This window comes from Pecten maximus, chromosome 3 (genome assembly GCF_902652985.1).
Source record: "Pecten maximus chromosome 3, xPecMax1.1, whole genome shotgun sequence".
NCBI lineage: Eukaryota > Metazoa > Mollusca > Bivalvia > Pectinida > Pectinidae > Pecten > Pecten maximus.
In genome coordinates this window covers 19492079-19515070 of record NC_047017.1, presented here as the reverse complement: position 1 = coordinate 19515070, position 22992 = coordinate 19492079, and the positions used below count along the sequence as shown (strand labels likewise).

General features: G+C 35.1%; 1 protein-coding gene across 3 annotated transcripts in view; it reads right to left on the bottom strand.

The window, feature by feature from the left end:
- The window catches only part of LOC117323488 (extended synaptotagmin-1-like), a 66849-nt gene extending 44228 nt beyond the window's left edge, over positions 1–22621 (bottom strand). For all 3 annotated transcript variants that reach the window (XM_033878741.1, XM_033878743.1, XM_033878744.1), the window contains exons 1-15: positions 22211–22621; positions 18257–18342; positions 17299–17539; positions 13918–14046; positions 13048–13154; positions 12191–12280; positions 11612–11677; positions 11269–11396; positions 10661–10758; positions 9578–9702; positions 8160–8266; positions 7804–7887; positions 7232–7321; positions 6960–7095; positions 3976–4052 (exon numbers count right to left, since the gene is read on the bottom strand). In XM_033878741.1, coding sequence (XP_033734632.1) covers positions 3976–4052; positions 6960–7095; positions 7232–7321; positions 7804–7887; positions 8160–8266; positions 9578–9702; positions 10661–10758; positions 11269–11396; positions 11612–11677; positions 12191–12280; positions 13048–13154; positions 13918–14046; positions 17299–17539; positions 18257–18342; positions 22211–22497 — 1851 coding nt within the window. In that variant the 5' untranslated portion in view covers positions 22498–22621. The remainder of the gene's footprint in view (positions 1–3975; positions 4053–6959; positions 7096–7231; positions 7322–7803; positions 7888–8159; positions 8267–9577; positions 9703–10660; positions 10759–11268; positions 11397–11611; positions 11678–12190; positions 12281–13047; positions 13155–13917; positions 14047–17298; positions 17540–18256; positions 18343–22210) is intronic.
- Positions 22622–22992: the final 371 nt, after the last annotated feature.

The window sequence follows — 22992 nt, the reverse complement described above, 5'->3', positions numbered from 1 at the left end:
CAAATAATTTTGGATTGTGAAAGCCCTGTGAAATTAATAACTATATATAACCACATTTAACCGATCTAGGTCATTCATTGCAACAAAGTTGATAGGCTTCATCTTAGGATTTTTTTAATGTTTCCACCTTGGCTTAGATGTCTGATGGAAATAGATTTGGAATGTCAATGGATGTACATTTTATACAATGTCAATGATAAAGTCAGCTAGGACGTCTGGTTACTAGGTAGAAAGATTATATATGTATACATTTCTATAGAAGCAATAAGCATCAGAATGGACCTATGAAAATATTCAAAATAATTTAGATTTGAAACAGAATTTGTATTGGATTGAAATCTTACATTTATAATTCACTTTTTAAATAAACACATACTGATAATTAATGCATTTAACGAAATTGTCTTGTAATAATCATTGAACTGGCCCTTGGGTCCAGAAAGTATTCGACCATAAGCAGATCTGAATTGTTATCTGATTTGGACACTTTATACAATTTCTGCTATAAGTCTAGCATGCTTTAATATAACGGTTATATTTAACAGATATTAACATTGATATACCAGGTAGATGAAGATGAAAAATAATGTGAATATTTAACTGTATTTCTAGTTCTCTTAAATATAAAAAATACATTGAATTACTAGCTTTATTAGATACAAATGTAGCAAAATTCTAATTTTCTTAAATGTCACTGCAGCGTAAAACTAAAATTTCAGTAATGACACAGTCTCCTACTAACTTTAGATATCTGACAAAGTCTTACCGGTACACCTATTCTCCAACAATACTGGAAACACACATTTTATCATAAAGTACTTGTTCATAAATGAAAGTGATGAGAAAATGTTTATCTGAATGATGAGATATTTGCTGTGCATACAAAATGATACAGATACTAAAATTAATGTTTACTTCTACCAGTGAGTGTAAGCTACAGAAAAACCAGAAAACCGTGATTAAAAACGCATAGAATTCTAGAGGAAAAAAAGAGTGTATCATTAGAAATTAAATCAACCATGTGAAAATAATCTAACAAAATATTCAAGGTGTATTTTCAGATTTCATATATAAATCATTGTGCAAACAGTCATTTAAGTCATGATTTGAAAAAAAAAAATCCAAAATCATCATGCAAACTGTTAAGATTTGAAAAAAAATGTGTAATATATTTTTTTTTTAAATGGTCAATTAATTTTACATTTCGAAAAAATGAATGTATATGCAATGGTGTTTTTTTTTCTAGGTCCGATGCCCAGGGTATATTGTACATGTACCTTGTCTGATGGTTTAATGTTTTCCTTCCCAGCTAAACACAAAACCAACAACATACATAAACTAGTGTTACAGTCCGAGTGTATTTGTCATACTGATCTCAAGACTGAACATACCTGTCCACATCAGTTTGTCATTAGGATGTAAATACACTGTCTAATTAACGATGTAAATACACTGTCTAATTAACGATGTAAATACACTGTCTAATTAACGATGTAAATACACTGTCTAATTAGGTAACGATGTAAATACACTGTCTAATTTACGATGTAAATACACTGTCTAATTAACGATGTAAATACACTGTCTAATTAACGATGTAAATACACTCTAATTAACGATGTAAATACACTGTCTAATTAACGATGTAAATACACTGTCTAATTAACGATGTCAATACAGTCTAATTAACGATGTAAATACACTGTCTAATTAATGATGTAAATACACTGTCTAATTAACGATGTAAATACACTGTCTAATTAACGATGTAAATACACTGTCTAATTAATGATGTAAATACACTGTCTAATTAACGATGTAAATACACTGTCTAATTAACGATGTAAATACACTGTCTAATTAACGATGTAAATACACTGTCTAATTAACGATGTAAATACACTGTCTAATTAACAATGTAAATACACTGTCTAATTAACGATGTAAATACACTCTAATTAACGATGTAAATACACTGTCTAATTAACACTGTAAATACACTCATCTGTCTAATTAACGATGTAAATACACTGTCTAATTAACAATGTAAATACACTGTCTAATTAACGATGTAAATAGACTGTCTAATTAAAGATGTAAATAGACTGTCTAATCAACTTCACAATTTAATATGTTAATTACCAGTCATCGGACTGATGAAGGCAGAGTAACTGTTCTTAAATATCTCCAGATTTATCATGATGTTCTATGTCTATACACTCTCCTTACATAACATAGCTATAGGTTTACTTCACATAACCAACAAGAAATACCAGCAGGATTTATGATCTTAATTGGTTCTATTAAGTTTGATGTTTTCTTTCTTTTCTTTCCTCTGACTACATTTGTATTTTACATAATTTTTTGACATATTTTATCAAAATCTATTAGGTACATTTGGTTAGTCTTTAGTAATTTTCAAGATGAAGCATTAACAAAATTTGTTTTTATGGACAAACAGTTGACAAACCAAACAGACAAAGGGCAACTTGAACAATCCACCAGTTGATGATCGTAGGAAATAACGAGAACCTCGTACTGTAGGAATCGTTATGACAACATAAAATCCCCACTCCCCAGGACGTATCATCCACTCATCACAATGTATACAGTACACACTCATCAAATATCATCATACATAAATATAGTAGGTTCGCATGTGGGTTAATGTTGCATTTATCATTAAAAAGAACAAAAAACATCATGTTTTAATATAAATTCAATATTTAATGATTTCCCGGTTAGTTCTGTTTGTTTTTTTGATCGGATTTTAATGTTAGGTGTCCAACGTCTTTATCGGAATGTTTTTGTCGTTCCTCGTGTTCTCGCGTGGTCACGTGACCGGCACGAAGGACTACATTAACACTTGGTCGGTAAATATGGCCAGAGCACCCGACCAACGTATTTTGTCGTACAAACAAATATGATACACTTATTCATCGTGCTAAGAAACCGAGAAAAGGTGCTGTACATTCTTCTATTTATTCAAGTATGGTTACATAACGGCGTTATAAACTGGTGTTAATTGAAGAAATGCCGATTAATTGACTACTTTTTAAGTAATTTTGACGATGTTTGTCATTTTCGTAAGAATGTACAGCACTTTTCGTTGCTCTCATACAATTACCTTCACGCTCGTACCTGTTTCATAAGTATTGATTTAGGGTAGTCGGGTGCTCTAGGACGATTCATAGAGCAAGTGTTAATGTTCATTCTCCAATATTGGAACTCTTCAGTGTTTTAAGTATCGAAATCGGCATATAGAAACGAACAGACGTTAATAAACGAATGCAATGGATCGTAATTAATTCAATTAATTATTTACAGATGATTTCCAAAGACATAAGGTATAGTTAGAAGTTTTCGGCTGTACACATGCAAGTTTGTAAATTCGTCACTGTGATGAAACCATCGTCCTCGTCGTTGCCATGACAGCCGATCGAAGCTGCGATCACGAATGCACTGACAAAGTGAAAGTTGAAGTATTTTTCGCAACATGCGGTTTAAACTTAAAATTACAATCACACCTCAAATTGATTGGGGTTGTTTAATCATACCTGATCAATTGAATTATCAGAAAACTAACAAAAACATTAAAAAACACAGAATGAAGCCTTCGTGTCAGGCAGTGCAGACACAACGCGGGATCTGTAAACAATGTGACGTCATTGGAATGTTCAAGTTGCAACAATGTACAACAATGTATATTTTACATGAATACACTAATGAGCAACAAAACGGGATGCAACATTAACCCACATGCGTTATTGTAAGCATTATGACTGAATATTTACACAGCAATGTGTAATTCCATAGAAACTTTTTACAATTTACATATAGTAAAACACCAGTTTTGGTACAAATTCTTGATTTAAAAGGCATTATCAGAATGGTTGACTATAAGGCTGATCGATTGCTGAACCTGATAACAAAATAAGGTGGGATGGATGTGACAACAGCTTGACCAGTACTTACTACGGACGAGGGGGACACCAGGTCCTCCGTGTACAGGTAGTCCTGTGGAGTTCCACTACTGACCAGGCGGTACCGTTCTACAACAATAACACATACCTCACACACAACATCTACACAACACATCTCAGACAACAACAGAATTTTATATGATTTTTTATAACGTTTTGATAGGTTTACTACTTTACAGAGTATTTTTCTTTGCTTTATTGATAAACCATACTGATAGTCATCATACTTTCCTGACAAATTTAAAGATCAATCACATTTTTCATTGACCTCATTTTTGTCTTTCACATTAATTTACATTATTGTTTTAGCTCCAGCATCAATACAAACTGATTGTGGTGCTTCCTAGCCCTGGCAAACTTACAATTACCCTATGACCCCCCTTTTTTCTTTTTCTTTTTTTTTTTGTTATAAACTGCCGGTGGCATGGGCAGGAGTTACAAGACATTTTATTAGGCTAAGGCAATAAAATAAAAACAGATTTATTGCTAGTGTGTGAGGGTTTCAAGAGCTATGGCTGATATACAGTGGACCCGCGATAATCCGGACGCCGATAGTCCGGAAAACTCACAGTCCGGACGGAAATGCACGGGAACGGATTTCCGTAACGTTATTTGTACTCACCAGTCCGGAAATTCGGATTCCGATTCCGGAAGCCTATTTTGGGAACGGAATGTACTTTTCATTAGTAAATTTCCCTCAATAATCCGGACGATTTTTTCACCACGAGGAGAAAAAAATGTCGGGGCAAGTCACCCGTGTCGACAGCTGTACAGACTATCGCTTGACACTGTGCGTAGTCATAGCGACCGCTGCCAGGTCATAGCCCCGGGTGTTAACCTGTGTTACAATGTGTAGCTTTTGTTTTTATAACGGTACATTGCTTTTTCTCTACGACCTAAATGTTTCAGAATTTATGCACAAACACACTGTACGTGATACGATAATTAATCAATCTCAAATACATGTAATAAATTTATGATCGGTAATTAACATCATTAGCACTTGTATTGGGTAAACACGGATATCGGCTTTGTAACACCGTTACGTGAAACGACGACTCATTGAAAGCATGTTATTAATTACATACACATTTACGTATTAAGCAGTGATCACAAGAACTGGGTTGATTACACACAAGTTAGTCAATAGTCGTCAAATTCTTAAGTAAGCGTCACATTGTTAAGTGAATACGGGTTTAATAATTATCGGACATCTTGGGTGGTTCTCGCTGGTCGCGTACTTCTAAATAGATAGCTTGGGGTTTCTGGTACGTAAAAATCATAAAAAAACATGGACTGACGGTAAGTTGTAAAATCCGGGTATTTTATTTAAGGTATTTAACGTTTGTAATTTCTACTTGTTTGTGAAACTCCGGGACGTGACACATGTGTGTTGTTTGTAGGTCACATATGCCCGCTATAAATAAAACAACTTTCACTTTACATGTTCTTTTAAAAACATAGTTTATTTTTTACTTTCTACAACACAAAATAAGAATCATATCAGAAACATAAGTATATTTATTGTTAAAAAGTCTGACAATTAGACGTGTTTATGAAACGTCCCGGATTGTATATAATCAAGGGAGATAACTCTTACACAACGTTTTTTTTTTGACCTGGTACACGAAATTCGGCAGTCCGGAAAACTCGTAATCCGGACGGTTTGGACAGGGAACGAAGGTGTTCGGATTATCGAGGGTCCACTGTATATGTAATATATTATATTTAATAGTAAATCACCAGATTAATTGCGAGGCCAGGCAGATTAATAGGTAATTTAGTATCCAAATATCTATATTTGTATAGAAAAACTTGACATTCTTGATTTCAATAATCATATAATTCAAAATTTAATTTAATTTTACATAGTTACAATATTGAATTTATGTCTATCACAGATAGTTTCAAAAAATTTCCTCATGCCAATACACCAATCCCAACATACAATGTCATAATTACCATGGTTACGTAACAATCTACACACTAATTCTATAGGAAATGTTACCATGGTTACTTCTGTAGATACAACAATTCCATGCTAATATTTCAGTTTGGAATCAATCAGCCTTCAATGATTTGGTGAGCAGTACATTTATGATATTTGGGATCAGAAAAATTTGGTGTCATGCAATTTTTGTCCCAAAGTTATTAATCAAAATGATCAGTAATTATGTATTGATATATATTAAAAAAATTACTACAGTTGAAGTGACCTGTTAACAATTATATTTTGACATCATATATGAAGTTTTTGAATGTTACTGTAAATTGGTTTAGATATCTCTGTAATAAATATGTTACAAACCTTATTAAGCTGTGAATGAAAAGTTTATAAAATTACGAATTATAATAGATAAAATGATATAAATGTTCACTACCCATGCAAACAAGTGTCATTTGACGACAACTTCCCGTAAACAGTATTGGTGACTATGAAGGCCAATACATGAAGTTGATAGCGATATCGTTATTAATGTAAATTTTACCTTATTTATTTTACAACAATTGCGAAAAAAAGTTTTACCAACTTCTATTGATCACATTTATCGGCCTGTATGGAAGCATGTGAGGGGTCTTACTGTGGGAGCTAACTATATTACACAGATAAATTACACATGATTGGCCAGGTACAGACCTCATACCATTACATGTCCAATCGGGGAATCGAGCCCTAGCAACCTAAGTGAAATGCAAGTGTGTTAATTACCACTGTGCCATTCGATCAACAACTGATATATTTTGTTCGATATTTACCCAGTATGTGAAGTTTGATGAAAATCACTGATAAATTTTGTTCGATATTAACCCGGTATGTGAAGTTTGATAAAAATCTGTAAGTTGCTTAACTGGTGACACTTAATTGGTGCAAACGATGATCTTCGTTGCCAAAAACAATCCTATCTTGCCACGAAACAGATTATAATATTAAGCTTAAACATCAATATTATTTAATACACAGTGAACTTTACTCACCGGATTTGGCGACCGAGGATATCGGTCTGAATACCACAGACACAGTGATCTGCCCGAAGGCAGAGTCTGTAACATAGCCCTCCGACCGCTTGTTGTAACCGAGGGTGATTCCCCTTTTCAGGAATCCACTTTCGCCCTGCAAGTATAACAGTCCTATTCAGATTGAATTCAATATAATTATACAGAGAAAGTTTTTTGTTAATTTCAAAATATGGTTTAATTTGAAAATTTATTAAAAAATTTCCACTATATCCACATTAGTTAGATTTTACCTCTTTGAGCGATAGGTGAGCAGATCCCAAAAAGTCATCATCGATGGTGCTGGTACCATCCCAGTCAAACACATAAAATGACAGATTCATCTGTAACAATAAAGGGTTAGATACAGTTTTAAATAGCCAACCCTATTTCAAGAAAATACCATAATCGTTTAAGAAGAAGCATGAAGGCCTTTTTTGTATAAAGGGCATTATAAGAATCATAAATGAGGAAACAAACTTCGAACTTAGAAAAGGCAGAAGCAAGTAATAATATAAAAGTCCCTACTTATATTAAGTTTCAAATTTGATGCCCTCATAAAGAGCACCAACACATTATCCGTGTTTCCCTTAGTCTACTTCATATATAAGGATAATCTATTAGATTAGGCTAAAATCCCCTCCCCTGTACTCAAAACAATAGCATTTTAAACATTACCCCTTAACACCAGGGAAGGTCTTAATATTCATATATTTATCATTTCTCTTTTGCTTAGAAATACTCTGTCCCAAATTGAGGTGAAGGGTGAAAGTTTTTGACAAATGACAGAGATGGATTCAGAACAACAAAATGTGACCGTCCATACCTTAGTGTAGTCTCCTGTGAAGAATTCCACTGACTTCTCCCAGTGAGGATTCCTCGTACGGGGAATGTACGGTGTGGTCATGACCTGTACGATTTAAATATATGATAGCCTGTCATATCTAAATATCTTAAATATTAACCAATTGATTAATATATTAATTATGATATTATGAATTATGAATTTAATATTCTTCCTAATTGGAGTAGATTATTTGATCCAAGGAAAACCTTTCAGTTAAACACTTTGTCATCTTGAACATTTTTCTTTGGGCATATTTTTGGATAGTGAACTTATCTTAAGTTCATTTAATGGGACTGAATCAATGATCTCGAATGATACGAATACTGCTGACTTACCCGACGCCTGTCACAGAACACTACACAGTAGGGGTCTGATGTTCCACTTTTGTCTGCGGCAATCACTCCAGAGGCACTGTGGACACACACAAACATCACCCCAGCCACTAGAACAGAAAAAGGTGTTTATTAATGATGCTACATAACCATTATACCTGTGATGACACAGGAAAACATCTAATTAGGAAAGACTGATAGGGGTGGAAGGGGGAGGAGGAGATGGGGAGGGGCAAAGGTCACATTAGAACCTAACTGTGGGATGTACATTACATTAAGTTCGGTTAAAGGTTTATTTGCTTCGGTGGATTTACCCAAGATTTAGGAGGAAGAAACAAGTTACATTCTACTGACACTCTGGTAAGACCAGGCTTGTGGTGAAAGAGGACTTCATTCAGACTTAAAACATCCTTACAACAGCTAAATGATGATGATGATATCTCCTTCACTCTCCTTAATGTGATGAGGACTTACAAAGATAACATACCTCAAAGAATTTAAATGATAATCTTTCATACTCAAGAGAGCCCCGCATACGATCATTGTATATTTACTACTCGACAAATCCATGGTAGTTGAGGGGTGAACAGAATACTTACTCTCCTGAAAGTCTAGCTGATTGGTGTCAACAGAATTCATCTACTTTCTTTTCGAGAGAGTTCAGCTGATGGAGGTCAGCAGAGGTCATTTCCTTGTCTTCATGTCTAGTTGAGGATAATCATCAGATTGAGGGAAGCAACATACTTACTCTGGAGAGTCAAGTTGAGGATGGTTCATAGATTGAGGGAGGTGATATACTTACTCTCGCGAGAGTCTAGCTAAGGATTGTTATCAAATTGCGGGAGGTAATATAATTAATACTCGCATGAAAGTCCAGCTTAGAATGGTCCACAAATTGCGGGAGGTGATATACTTACTCTAGAGAAAGTCTAGGAAAGGATGGTCAACAGATTGAGGAGGGTGATATACTTACTTTTGTGAGAGTCTAACTGGGGATGATTCACTAATTGAGGAAGGCAATATACTTACTCTCAGGAGAGTCTAATTGAAGATGGTTCACCAATTGAGGGAGGTGATATACTTAATTTCAGGAGAGTCTAGCTGAGGAGGGTTCATCGATTGAGGAAGGTAATATACTTACTCTCTGGAGAGTCTAATTGAGGATGGTTCACAGATTGAGGAAGGCAATATACTTACTCTCAGGAGAGTCTAATTGAAGATGGTTCACCAATTGAGGGAGGTGATATACTTAATTTCAGGAGAGTCTAGCTGAGGAGGGTTCATCGATTGAGGAAGGTAATATACTTACTCTCTGGAGAGTCTAATTGAGGATGGTTCACAGATTGAGGAAGGTAATATACTTACTCTCAGGAGAGTCTAATTGAGGATGGTTCACAGATTGAGGGAGGTGATATACTTACTCTCAGGAGAGTCGAGCTGAGGAGGGTCAGCATTGGTAACATCCATATCTATGTAAGTGAGCGGAGTATACTGTAACTTCAGTTCATGTCTACTTCCATCCTTATTGGTAAGGGACGTAGAAACACTGCATAAGAGCAAGAGAACATTGTATCAGATCATGATCGACCTAAGTTCATATGGTCTGTAATTTTTTAATTTCCAAGATTTTACAATTAGGCTGAATTACCTCCCTTGTTGGTTTTACATCAGTAAGACTAGTAGAATCCTACATGGGCCTTTTTGGTGGACAGGGATATCTCTACCCAAGTGTAAGAGGTTTGGCTGGCAAGCATGAGGCTTTGCCATACTGACTCAATATCCTTGCTGGTGCATTCACCAATTCATTGCGTCAAAATATCTTCATCACTTATAGGAGACAAATTTTAAAGTAATTTTCCCCCCTATAATCCAGCATTAAATCTCACTGTGCATGTGCTTCTTAGCGACAGGATGAACGGAAATAAAAAGAGATTTTGACAGACAAAGCATTAACCCCCACAAGTCAAGTGTTGGCCCGCCAAAGTCTTACATGAGGGTTGAGATATCCCTGTTGACGGTACAGGGTTTTGTTTAATTATTTATCTCACTTATTTAAAAAAAGTTGTAAGGTAAATGTTTCCATCACATCATCCTCAATGTTTCATGAAATGTGCATCGAAATTGATGATGATATCAATTTGTGACAGTTATGCTATACAAATTGATAGCTTTACACTATTGTCAGTAGTATCCCAGCATGTGACAGCTGTCTAACCCAACCCTGTACGAGATCAATTTATTCCAACCCTAGCAATCATGGGGTCACCCTGTGAAGTATGTGAGAAAATTAGGTATGGCCTATCTATGACATCACTTTAAAGTCAAACGTTGTGTACTAAATGTCTCTATCTCATCCTGTATGAGAATTCCTTCCGTTACATATCATTAATATGTTACTTCTGTTTGATGATTTAAAATAACATTACATATTAAATACATTTCTTAGTCCTGATGACAGCTGCATAGAAATATCAAGCTAAATTATATAATTGAGAAAAACTTACTTTTTCTCCATTTCTAATGGCAAGGAATTTAACAGAATTTCATGGTAATCCAGGGTGATATTGGTCAGTAAACGACGACATTTGTTCTTCACGACAATCTGAAACCAAACAAATTGAAAGCATTGTTCAGATAGCTAGGAGTGCTGGACAGTTGACAGCAATCAAAGTTTGGCTCCTTGAGCGGGGCAACTTATGGCAAACTTGTAGGTACGGTGTCTCAAAATACACCACTGGGATTATAAGATATCAATCTTCTTGGATACATATTGCAATCGATTCCGTTCGGAAGAACTGTAGCATGTCTTTAAGAACATATAACACGTCATTAGCTAAAACTCAGATATTTTGTCTTTGGTTAGAGAGTAGACTTTCATGGAGTGGTAATCGAAACAGTTAAGGTTTGAGGTTATGCTGTCACGGAAAAGCTGTGGCATATTTTGGAGAATAAATTGAATAAAAATCAGATAACATTTTGTCTTGGGTTAGAGAGTAGACTTTTTATGGAGTAGTAATCGAAACAATTTGTTTAGGTTTGAGAGTATGCTGACACGAAAGAGCTGTATCATATCTTTGAGAATATACTACCTTAGATTCGACTCAGACAGTACCTTGTCCTTCGTTAGAGAGTAGACCAACATGGAACAAATGTCCTCCCATTCTTCCGTTGCCATGACATCATAAGTCTGACGTTTCTTTGCTCCAACTTTCACCATCGTATAACGCACCTCTTCAGTATCTATTTCAATGATTAACATTACCACACAGTTGTAAAATCCTACTGTTATAACCACACATATTCCCAAGTACAAGTGTACTAGCAATGTTACAGTGATTTAAATAAAATTATGAATGAAGTGAATGATATTTGAAATAACAATTCTTAAATTTACACAATTTTTTAAAAAATATATTCTAAAAAAATTAATATTTTATGTGTATATATATTGCTACCTGGTACAGCTTTTTTGGATGTAGGTTTTGGAATGCCTTTTATCAGTACAGTGAGGACTCCTTGAGCTGTAAAACACAAATATAACTTAGGTGAATGTAAATCCTGGTGACTTTTTCATTTACAGTGTATTAATAAAAGTTTATATAATATACATTCATTTTACATACATAATATATAAAAAATTTTATACAGTACTAGAAGATTCAAGGAGTCTAAAAAATGACAACAAATAAAATGAAAAGAAATTGAATCTGTGTAGGATTACAAATTTAAAGCACCTAAATCTTTAATACAACATGACATTGTATCTGAAGCGGTAACCCTAAAGTATTTCTTATTCATTGTCGACAGGCTCTGGTATTAATAGTAGTTTTAACCTCAATACCTGGTATCTAGTTTGTTTAGTCTGAAAGAGAAAATATACTAACATATTCTACTAATATCAACTAAGCCCTTGTCAATAAATACAACTGGAAAGTAAATTATTTCTGCAGTCTAGAGCTAGTCTAGCAGTTGACAGTTTTTTAATTGCTTATTATACAACATGACAAAATATGATCAGAAGAAAAGATGTGTACCCATTTTATCAGGCTTGTCAGATTTCTTCATAATCTGTATGGGGCCAACCTTTGCTATAGGAATGTCAATTATCCCAGGGTCAACAAGTGCTGAAATATAAAAGGAATGTCAATTATCCCAGGGTCAACAAGTGCTGAAATATAAAATTCATAAAAGAAATATGAAAGCCCTAGTTTGTAAGATTAACATACTGTGGCAACGGTCAAAGATTTTTAAAAGTAGGTCAAAGGTCACATTGAAAGTCAGCCGGTCTGCACATGAATATCAATCGAAAGGTCTCGTGGCAAGGAACATACATGTCAAATATGATGGCCCTATCTTATACGGTAAACATACTGTGGCCAAGGTTAAAGTTTTTAAAAATAGGTCAATGTTATAGTCAAGGTCAGCTAAGCAGGTCAGCAAATGGGAAGGACATTGTCACACACATGTGGAATACCTAAGCAGTATCCTCATTAGTATTCACACTACACTTCGTCCCTGTGAGCTAATAATAAGACACAAAAAGTTTGAAATTGTGACAGAAAATTAAACAGAAAAGTTTAAGATATATGGTGATGTTGATTATCATAGCATTGTCACTTTTGTCATCAATCTAGAAGTTGAAACAGACTGAAAATCTCATTTTCTATAAAACATGAGATCCATGGTCCCTGTAGTTCTGATAAACTAATAGTGTTAACAATCATGGTTGATGTATCCTGCAGGGACCTTGGTTTTTCCATTGTTAGGTGAATTATAAGGACAAAGATCCTGTAGCATGACGCCATTATCATATAAATATTTTACAGTTCACTATAGTTATTAGTTATCATGGTAGTTTTACAGTTTATATGGAATTCCACTGAACACTAACCTTTTGTGAGGCCCTCCATCACATTTGCTTGTAACCAGGATTTGATGAGCGGAACTTGCATAATATCTAACTGTTTTATTACATTTACACTGAATGAGACCTCTGGTCTGTAATACAAAAATAAAAAATAGAAAATAAAAAATAAAATCCAAACCACAAACAACATAACAAGAGTACTACAAGGGATTCACAGGGAATACAAACCAACAGTCACCACAAGTTGCAATGATAATCCACAAGTATTTAAACCATCAACAGACTGGTAAACCTGCAAATCTTTGCCTACCAGGTCCTCCTCCATCCCCAAAACCTAACCCCCTATTCCTTTGACCCTTGACCTCTTGACAACTTAAATTTTACACAGAACGTGACAATACAGCTCAGGAAGTGTTATGATTTTGCCATCATATCTTATTTCAAAATAATCTGTTTTGCTGATGAGAAGTTCAAACCTGGGCTAGCATAATAATATGACCTTTGATGCCTTAACATGACCTTGACCTAATGGGAACAGATCAGGAAGTATTGTCCTACATACTACCACGACAATCAGATTTTCAAGTTCATAAAGAAATCTTCAGATGGCCAGAAGTCCCAGAATAATGGACATGGATGGAAAAATAGATAAACAAAATTACCATTTCTTATGACAATTTACATTCCCAGTTGATTAGCTATGCCTTCACAATCGATGGGTTATCGTAATACTATGTGTCATATTCATCTATCTGCTTATTACAAAATAAATAAATAATAAAATAAATAATGATTATCTAGGTTTGTATTGCATGTGTATGTATATAAATAAATGTAAGTGTAGTTAGAATCCTTTTTCAAATAATACACAGCAACCTTCTGGACTAAACTTACAATTCTGTGAACATGATGGTTGCCTTGGTGACGTGAGGGAATGGGACGTCCATTGACATGTGTAGAATGATCTGGAGATTGCCCTTGACAAACAGGTTCTCAACAGACATGTCAAAACTAAGGCCCACTCTGGAAAATAACAGATGGACATCATCAATGGTCATGTGGAATACTATAAACGTACTTATTTAATCGTGCTAAAGTTTTGGCGCAAAAGCTAATTAAAACAATCTAGCGCAATGATGAATTAATGCACTGATAATGCTTGCCATATAAAACATTCATACCTTTATTTAGTGCAATCAAAATTTAGTGAAATTCTTCAAACTCGAAAAATTGTTAAAATATGATTACCGCTAACATATGTACATCTACAGTACATAATATTGAATATATACAGCAACTGCGGATTTTTTTTTTTTTTTTTTTTTTTTTGTAATTGTTTTGAAAAACAATTATTTTATAACTCATGAAGTTCCATAAATATATTACATGTGCCAGTAGTGACTTGGAGATAGACTTAGCATGTTTGTAATGGTATTTCTACTTTCAAAATGATATTCTTGTTTTCCTAATTAGATATACATACATGTATAAGCAGAAAATATGTGTCAGATGAAGATGACTACAATTTTTTCTATAAATCAAAATTTACCAATATTTAATTTTGTCATTAAAAATGAGGATACATATCTTTATACAGTCTTTTTGATGTATAAAATATCTTATTTTTGGTTAACATGATATAAAGATCTGTTTACTGATGTGATGTTTCACACTAGCTTGATCAGCACTTTGCTACAATTACACATCACAGACTGAGAAAGTGTGGTGTGGGTCAGGAACTGTCATTTAACACACTGGATCACATTTCAACTTTGAACTGGATGCTGTATAATTATAATGCTGCCAGACTTGTTAGCTTAACCAGACAATACTGCCTTTACCACAAAAATGTTCTCAGCCATATTTGGCATTGCAATTTAGAGATCTTAAGATAAATTTAATTCATTTTAACAGAATTGTCTTGATGAATAATTGATTAATTCTAACAAAAACATCTATATGTCTTAATGTACTAATATATCTATAGCATTGAACAGTAATATGCATGAAAAATAACAAAGACATGTAAAATATCTATTAAGCTGACTAAACTTTGTGGGCATTCTGTGACATTATAAGATACAGGTAAAATAAGCTTGCATGCTGGACTGCACACGATGGCCAGGTGTCACTTCCCACGAGCATGTAATAACAGGAACAGGATGAGGTATTATATATCTGATACAATGTATACAAGAATAAAAAATGGGGTCATGTGAATTCTTAAAATTACCCGAGCGGTTCAAGTTACATGCCTTTTCTAACAGTTAGATTAAGCCAGCAGGACACACTTAAATCAAGATTTTCACTGTCAGTTTCTAGAAGAATTCATTTCTATGGCCATTAATCTTTTATACAGTAAACAAGCAACGCCTTGAAACTATATGATACACCATTTATCTTGAGGACATTTTTACCTATTCAGAATAAAACCGATTGAAATATGAAAGTATATGTGTATGGGGGTTTTGATTAATCTACAAAACTATCAATGTTTTAACTTCCTTTGAATTATATGTATATGTGGAGAAGTTCATCAGTTCAATAATAATATATTTTGCAGAAATCATAAATTTTCAAAAACAAAACCTCTTTACCAACAGCATGACAATTATTTTATTGACACTCTGTTACATACATGTATCTGACCCTGACATCAACACCAGTCATACTGACTGATTCAGTACCTGAGAGTTGACGGTATCACTGAATATTGGTTGAAACTTTAATGGATATATATATATACATTGATTATTCCAATCAATATCTGACCTTGATGTTGGTCACAATTTATTGTCCTTATAAATAATTACCATATTTACTCTGAATATCTAGCACGTTTCATGACCTTTTGGACTTAAATTACCATCATTGGGCTTAGCATCAACTAATAATAAATTACTGCCTTTGGCCTTTCAGTGTACAAGACATTGCATTGGGAACATTGCTAATTTTCTATATGTAACATATTTGACCTTACACTGGACATGGTTAATAGTTTTGTTTGACACCTTTCAGGACTTTGGCATTGGTCATATACTGTTTGACACCTTACATGACCTTGACATTGGTTATATACTGTTAGACAGTTTACATGACCTTGGCATTGTTTATATACTGTTTGACACCTTATATGACCTTGGCATTGGTTATATACTATTTGACACATTAAATGACATTGGTTATATACTGTTTGCACCTTACATGACCTTGACATTGGTTATATACTGTTAGACAGTTTACATGACCTTGACATTGGTTATATACTGTTTGACACCTTATATGACCTTGGCATTGGTTATATACTATTTGACACCTTACATGACCTTGGCATTGCATGGTTATATACTGTTTGACACCTTACATGACCTTGACATTACTTATAAACTGTTTGTACGTATACCTTATATATATAATTACAGGACCTTGACATTGGTTATATAATGTGTAACACCTTACATGACCTTGACATTGGTTATATACTGTTTGTACCTTATAGATATAATTACATGACCCTGACATTGGTTATATACTGTTTGACACCTTACAGGACCTTGGCATTGGTTATATACTATTTGACACATTAAATGACATTGGTTATATACTGTTTGCACCTTACATGACCTTGACATTGGTTATATACTGTTAGACAGTTTACATGACCTTGACATTGGTTATATACTGTTTGACACCTTATATGACCTTGGCATTGGTTATATACTATTTGACACCTTACATGACCTTGGCATTGCATGGTTATATACTGTTTGACACCTTACATGACCTTGACATTACTTATAAACTGTTTGTACGTATACCTTATATATATAATTACAGGACCTTGACATTGGTTATATAATGTGTGACACCTTACCAACCTTGGCATTGGTTATATACTGTTTGACACCTTACATGACCTTGACATTGCAATTGGTTATATACTGTTTGTACCTTATATATATAACTACATGACCCTGACATTGGTTATATACTGTTTGACACCTTACCAACCTTGGCATTGGCTATATACAGGTTTGACACCTTACATGACCTTGACATTGGTTATATACTGTTTGTACCTTATATATATAATTACAGGACCTTGACATTGGTTATATACTGTTTGACACCTTACATGACCTTGACATTGGTCAGAATGACAATTTAATATTGTTGATGGACCATTAAGAACTATCAACTTACTAACATATTTTTTTTCAAAGACACCTTTCACAACATTGATAATATATAAAAGATAACAGGTTGATACCACACCTTGCTTTGCCAATGGTTGACCTGAAAACCATCTTGAAGTCCTCACACACAGTGTCCACCTCAGCCTGTAGCACCACCTGATAATTTGACATCTTTCCCAGGCCACATGGTGGGGAGTGTACACTCACCCAGCTCACTGGTTTGTGGCCCCCTGGCACTCCTTCAGAGTACTCAAATGCTCTTATATACTTAAATGCTGGAGTCTGATCACCAAATTGGAATGACAGTAATTCCATTTTATCTGCAATAGACATACATATGTTTAAGACAAGGACTTCTCAAAAGATATAATGAGGAGATTTAAGACATCTACAATAAGTCTACTGTCTGTATTTTCCCTGTTTTATAGTTATTTGTACCCAAGGTCTGGGAATGGCTGACTGGCTGACTTAATCATAAACACATCTATAAAATATAATTATTAACTCATATACATGTATTCTGTAACTGATCTCAAAGAAGTGGACACATAATTTTTCAAAATCTAAAGAACTATAACTTTTGCTCAAGCATCACTGTAGCATATACAAATACAATGTACATGTTTACATGCATGCTGACCAGTGTGTTATAATCTGTCATCGAATTCCACAGTTTTATTTTCTTTAATTTTAAGAGGCTAGGGAAATGAGGTCTGAAGAAACCAATACTTCAGGCTATTTAACTAATTGAATTATTTTTTCTGGAATATTAATACTTTTCTATTTTTACACTCATGACTACTAAGATTATATACCGGTATACATTTATTGTGTAGTAAGCCGCTATATATATATAGAGGCCTTGCAACACTAATTTCTGACTTATAGCAGCGGAGTAAACCCTATTACATCATGATCACAGGGTTATGAAGTAAGATTAATTGCTGAACTATTAGACACTGATGGGCTTAACTCTAGAGATGGTCTTGTTGACAGACAATAATATGGTATGTATATTGTTAAATTTCTTCCTTTACCAAGGCATCCTGGTTTCACTGTCTGTAGTCTTTCATCAATCCTTTTCTTGATCAGTTCCTCAAGATTACTGGAGCTGAACACCCACCTACAGGTAAATGTAGCAATTATTGATTTTGACTACATACACTATACTGATTTAAATTCAGCACACGTATATTGATTTCTATTTATACAGCCACATTTTCATTTACTGCAGTACTACTAGTACATTGGGTTTTTTATTTACAGACTTTAATTATAATGCAACATCAGCAACACACATCAAAACATATCTTTATTTCCATTTTGATATTGCATGTTTACAAATCTACTTACCTGATATGATGTATAAAGATCAGATATATTTTGTACTTCGTTCGAGGTTCTCTTTGAAATAGAGATCTCATCATATAGGTTTTATGGTCTCAACAGAGAAGTATGTACTATATATATAGCTATACTAGTAAGTCGACTGCATCTGTGGACAACCATATATACCAGCAATTTGTTTTTTAAATATTACTAGTGCCTAGCCTAAGCTTGGTAGAATATGTATTGTTCTGAACCTTTATATATCTCGAGCTCCCCGTAATATTTTGTCAGTATATATATATAATCCCCAACCTCTATATATCTCCCTGTATTATTATACCTCAGACTTGTATCACAGCTTCTGATTAGTGAAAACCATGTCACGTGATTAAAAACATTCGTTATGTCAACCACAACTTTCCAAATAATTCATTATTGACTTGCTGTCGCTTTCGAAACATCATGTCACCCTCTGAATATCATAATGTCACCCTCTCGTGAGCCCTCCAAAATCGTTATGTCACCCTCTCGTGAGCCCCAACTCGGAACTCTCTTCCGTAACGTCTTCAAAAGTAGTCGAATCAGAGGAGTTCCGAGTATTCTGCTTGACAACAACAATGGCTGCCGGCGGACGCTATCGTCTGCCAACAGAGGAGGAATTGGCGAAATTATTGCAAGAAAAGGATTCTAAAAACACCAAAAGGGTCATCAATGAGGCCGTGGATTCCTTTAGACATTTCCTATCTGCAACAGGTAGGCCTAGACCAAGGATTGTGAAAACTTCGACGTCCATACATTGAAAGTTCGACTGGGAGAATTTTATGCCGGGTCCAGAAAGACGATGGGGTACCTCTTAAAAACTTTCTTAAAAACTGTTGATAGTAATAAATAAACTTATTGATACCAAAATTAATTCACTTATGTTTTTTTCGGTATAATAAAACAATTACTGCCCTTGTTCCGAGTTGACATGAATATTTGCCCACCCTTGAGGTGTCATGTCACCCTCGGGCTACGCCCTCGGGTGACATGACACCTCTCAGGTGGTCAAATATTCATGTCAACCCGGAACAAGGGCAATAATTGTATAATGTTGTCAGTAGTCCCCAACCTCTATATATCTCCCTGTAATATTGTCAGTAGTCCCCAGCCTCTATATATCTCCCTGTAATGTTGTCAGTAGTCCCCGACCTCTATATATCTCCCTGCAATGTTGTCAGTAGTCCCCAACCTCTATATATCTCCCTGTAATGTTGTCAGTAATCCCCAACCTCTATATATCTCCCTGTAATGTTGTCCGTAGTCCCCAGCCTCTATATATATATCTCCCTGTAATGTTGTCAGTAGTCCCCAACCTCTATATATCTCCCTGTAATATTGTAAGTAGTCCCCAACCTCTATATATCCCTGTAATGTTGTCAGTAGTCCCCAACCTCTATATACATTTTGTATCTCCCTGTAACATTGTCAGTAGTCCCCAACCTCTATATATCTCCCTGTAATGTTGTCAGTAGTCCCCAACCTCTATATATCTCCCTGTAATGTTGTCAGTAGTCCCCAGCCTCTATATATCTCCCTGTAATGTTGTAAGTAGTCCCCAACCTCTATATATATCCCTGTAATGTTGTCAGTAGTCCCCAGCCTCTATATATCTCCCTGTAATGTTGTCAGTAGTCCCCAACCTCTATATATCTCCATGTAATGTTGCATTGTCAGTAGTCCCCAGCCTCTATATATCTCCCTGCAATGTTGTCAGTAATCCCCAACCTCTATATATCTCCCTGTAATGTTGTCAGTAGTCCCCAACCTCCATATATCTCCCTGTAATATTGTAAGTAGTCCCCAACCTCTATATATCTCCCTGTAATGTTGTCAGTAGTCCCCAACCTCTATATATATCCCTGTTATGTTGTCAGTAGTCCCCAACCTCTATATATCTCCCTGTAATGTTGTCAGTAGCCCCCAACCTCTATATATCTCCCTGTAATATTGTAAGTAGTCCCCAACCTCTATATATCTCCCTGTAGCATTGTCAGTAGTCCCCAACCTCTATATATCTCCCTGTAACGTTGTCAGTAGACCCCAACCTCTATATATCTCCCTGTAACGTTGTCAGTAGTCCCCAACCTCTATATATCTCCCTGTAATGTTGTCAGTAGTCCCCAACCTCTATATATCTCCCTGTAATGTTGTCAGTAGTCCCCAACCTCTATATATCTCCATGTAATGTTGTCAGTAGTCCCCAACCTCTATATATCTCCCTGTAATATTGTAAGTAGTCCCCAACCTCTATATATCTCCCTGTAATGTTGTCAGTAGTCCCCAACCTCTATATATATCCCTGTTATGTTGTCAGTAGTCCCCAACCTCTATATATCTCCCTGTAATGTTGTCAGTAGCCCCCAACCTCTATATATCTCCCTGTAATGTTGTCAGTAGTCCCCAACCTCTATATATCTCCCTGTAATGTTGTCAGTAGTCCCCAACCTCTATATATCTCCCTGTAATATTGTAAGTAGTCCCCAGCCTCTATATATCTCCCTGTAATATTCTAAGTAGTCCCCAGCCTCTATATATCTCCCTGTAATATTGTAAGTAGTCCCCAGCCTCTATATATCTCCCTGTAATGTTGTCAGTAGTCCCCAACCTCTATATATCTCCCTGTAATGTTGTCAGTAGCCCCCAACCTCTATATATATCCCTGTAATGTTGTCAGTAGTCCCCAACCTCTATATATCTCCCTGTAATGTTGTCAGTAGTCCCCAACCTCTATATATCTCCCTGTAATGTTGTCAGTAGTCCCCAACCTCTATATATCTCCCTGTAATGTTGTCAGTAGCCCCCAACCTCTATATATCTCCCTGTAATGTTGTCAGTAGTCCCCAACCTCTATATATCTCCCTGTAATGTTGTAAGTAGTCCCCAGCCTCTATATATCTCCCTGTAATGTTGTAAGTAGTCCCCAGCCTCTATATATCTCCCTGTAATGTTGTCAGTAGTCCTTAACCTCCATATATCTCCCTGTAATGTTGTCAGTAGTCCCCAACCTCTATATATCTCCCTGTAATGTTGTCAAAAATCCACAACCTCTATATATCTCCCTGTTATGTCAGCAGTCCACAACCTCTATGCATACATGCATGCATGTGAAGCTTTGGTAGTACAAGGTACTATAGGTATATATATATTATATTTACATACATGTCCTTTTATTTGTCTATTCAACATAGATATATAAAATCCCTACCTTAAACTGTGTTATCCTGTTATATCATTGTCAAATGCTACAGATTGATTAATTATGTATCAATTATGAAATGCAACAGCAAGATTCATCAATCATCTACAAACAAAGTATCATATTACAATATTGTACATATATGCAAATATTATATAAAAGCATCATTTTTAAATGCATGTATTAAAGTCTATATCATACATAAGCATTGTCTTCTGGTTGATGTGGTTGGCAACACCTGTAATAGGTGTATATTAAGGTCTATATTTTAGTACAAACAGTTGTTTGTGTACTTGTGTATAGACTGGACTTATATTTGATACCCGGTCTACATTTGCACAATACGTTAACTTAAAAGCGACACATATATTACATGTATATGTATATATATAACATGCATGAGTGATTATATTTTCACTCTTACCATCTGTTAAAAACGAAGTTGACCCACTCAAGCGATTCGCTCTGTCTCAGGGCTTTTTTCCTGTGTATCCGTTGCTCTTCCTTAGCTAAGTGCCTCTTCACGATATTAGTGAGCTTCGTTCTCCAGACGACAAACAGGGCTGCTATGACGATGAAAACCCAAAGGAACGAGCATCCCCAAACGCCTAAACCCCAGGCGAGGGAAAGCGATGCCGACACAAGCAGGTACACCCATAGCAGCTGGTTTACAGTTCTTTCATTATATTCGTCTGCTTTATCCGATGCCATTTTCTGATAATTGAGAAGCTGGAATAACAGAGATGATTCTGTCAATCCATTCCAATGGAATACATCATGCAGATCCAAGACAAATCGACATGGTATGCCACAGTATAAATCCCTGACAGCTCAGGTAAATAAATGATTCGAGTCACTCTGATCTTATCGTACATAAGAGAAAAATACCAGAAATTTCCGAATGTATTTCCGGTTAATGGCATATTTTCCCGCGGTTTTTAAAACTTGCCAATACATGTTTTAAGGCGGACGGAACACAGCTAACTGTTGATATGCAGTAATTGATTAAATAACAACAATATACAAGACCGCATGACCAGTCTGGACAGGCTATCGCTTACGGTCCACATAAGGTTATTGTCAAATTCAAAAGAACAGGATTCTGATATTGTTATATAGAGTTCTGTAGACTTACAAGTAAGTGGGAAATTCGTACATGTACACTGTAGGCACAAAAGTGCACATTCTGTAAAATGATTAAAGTGT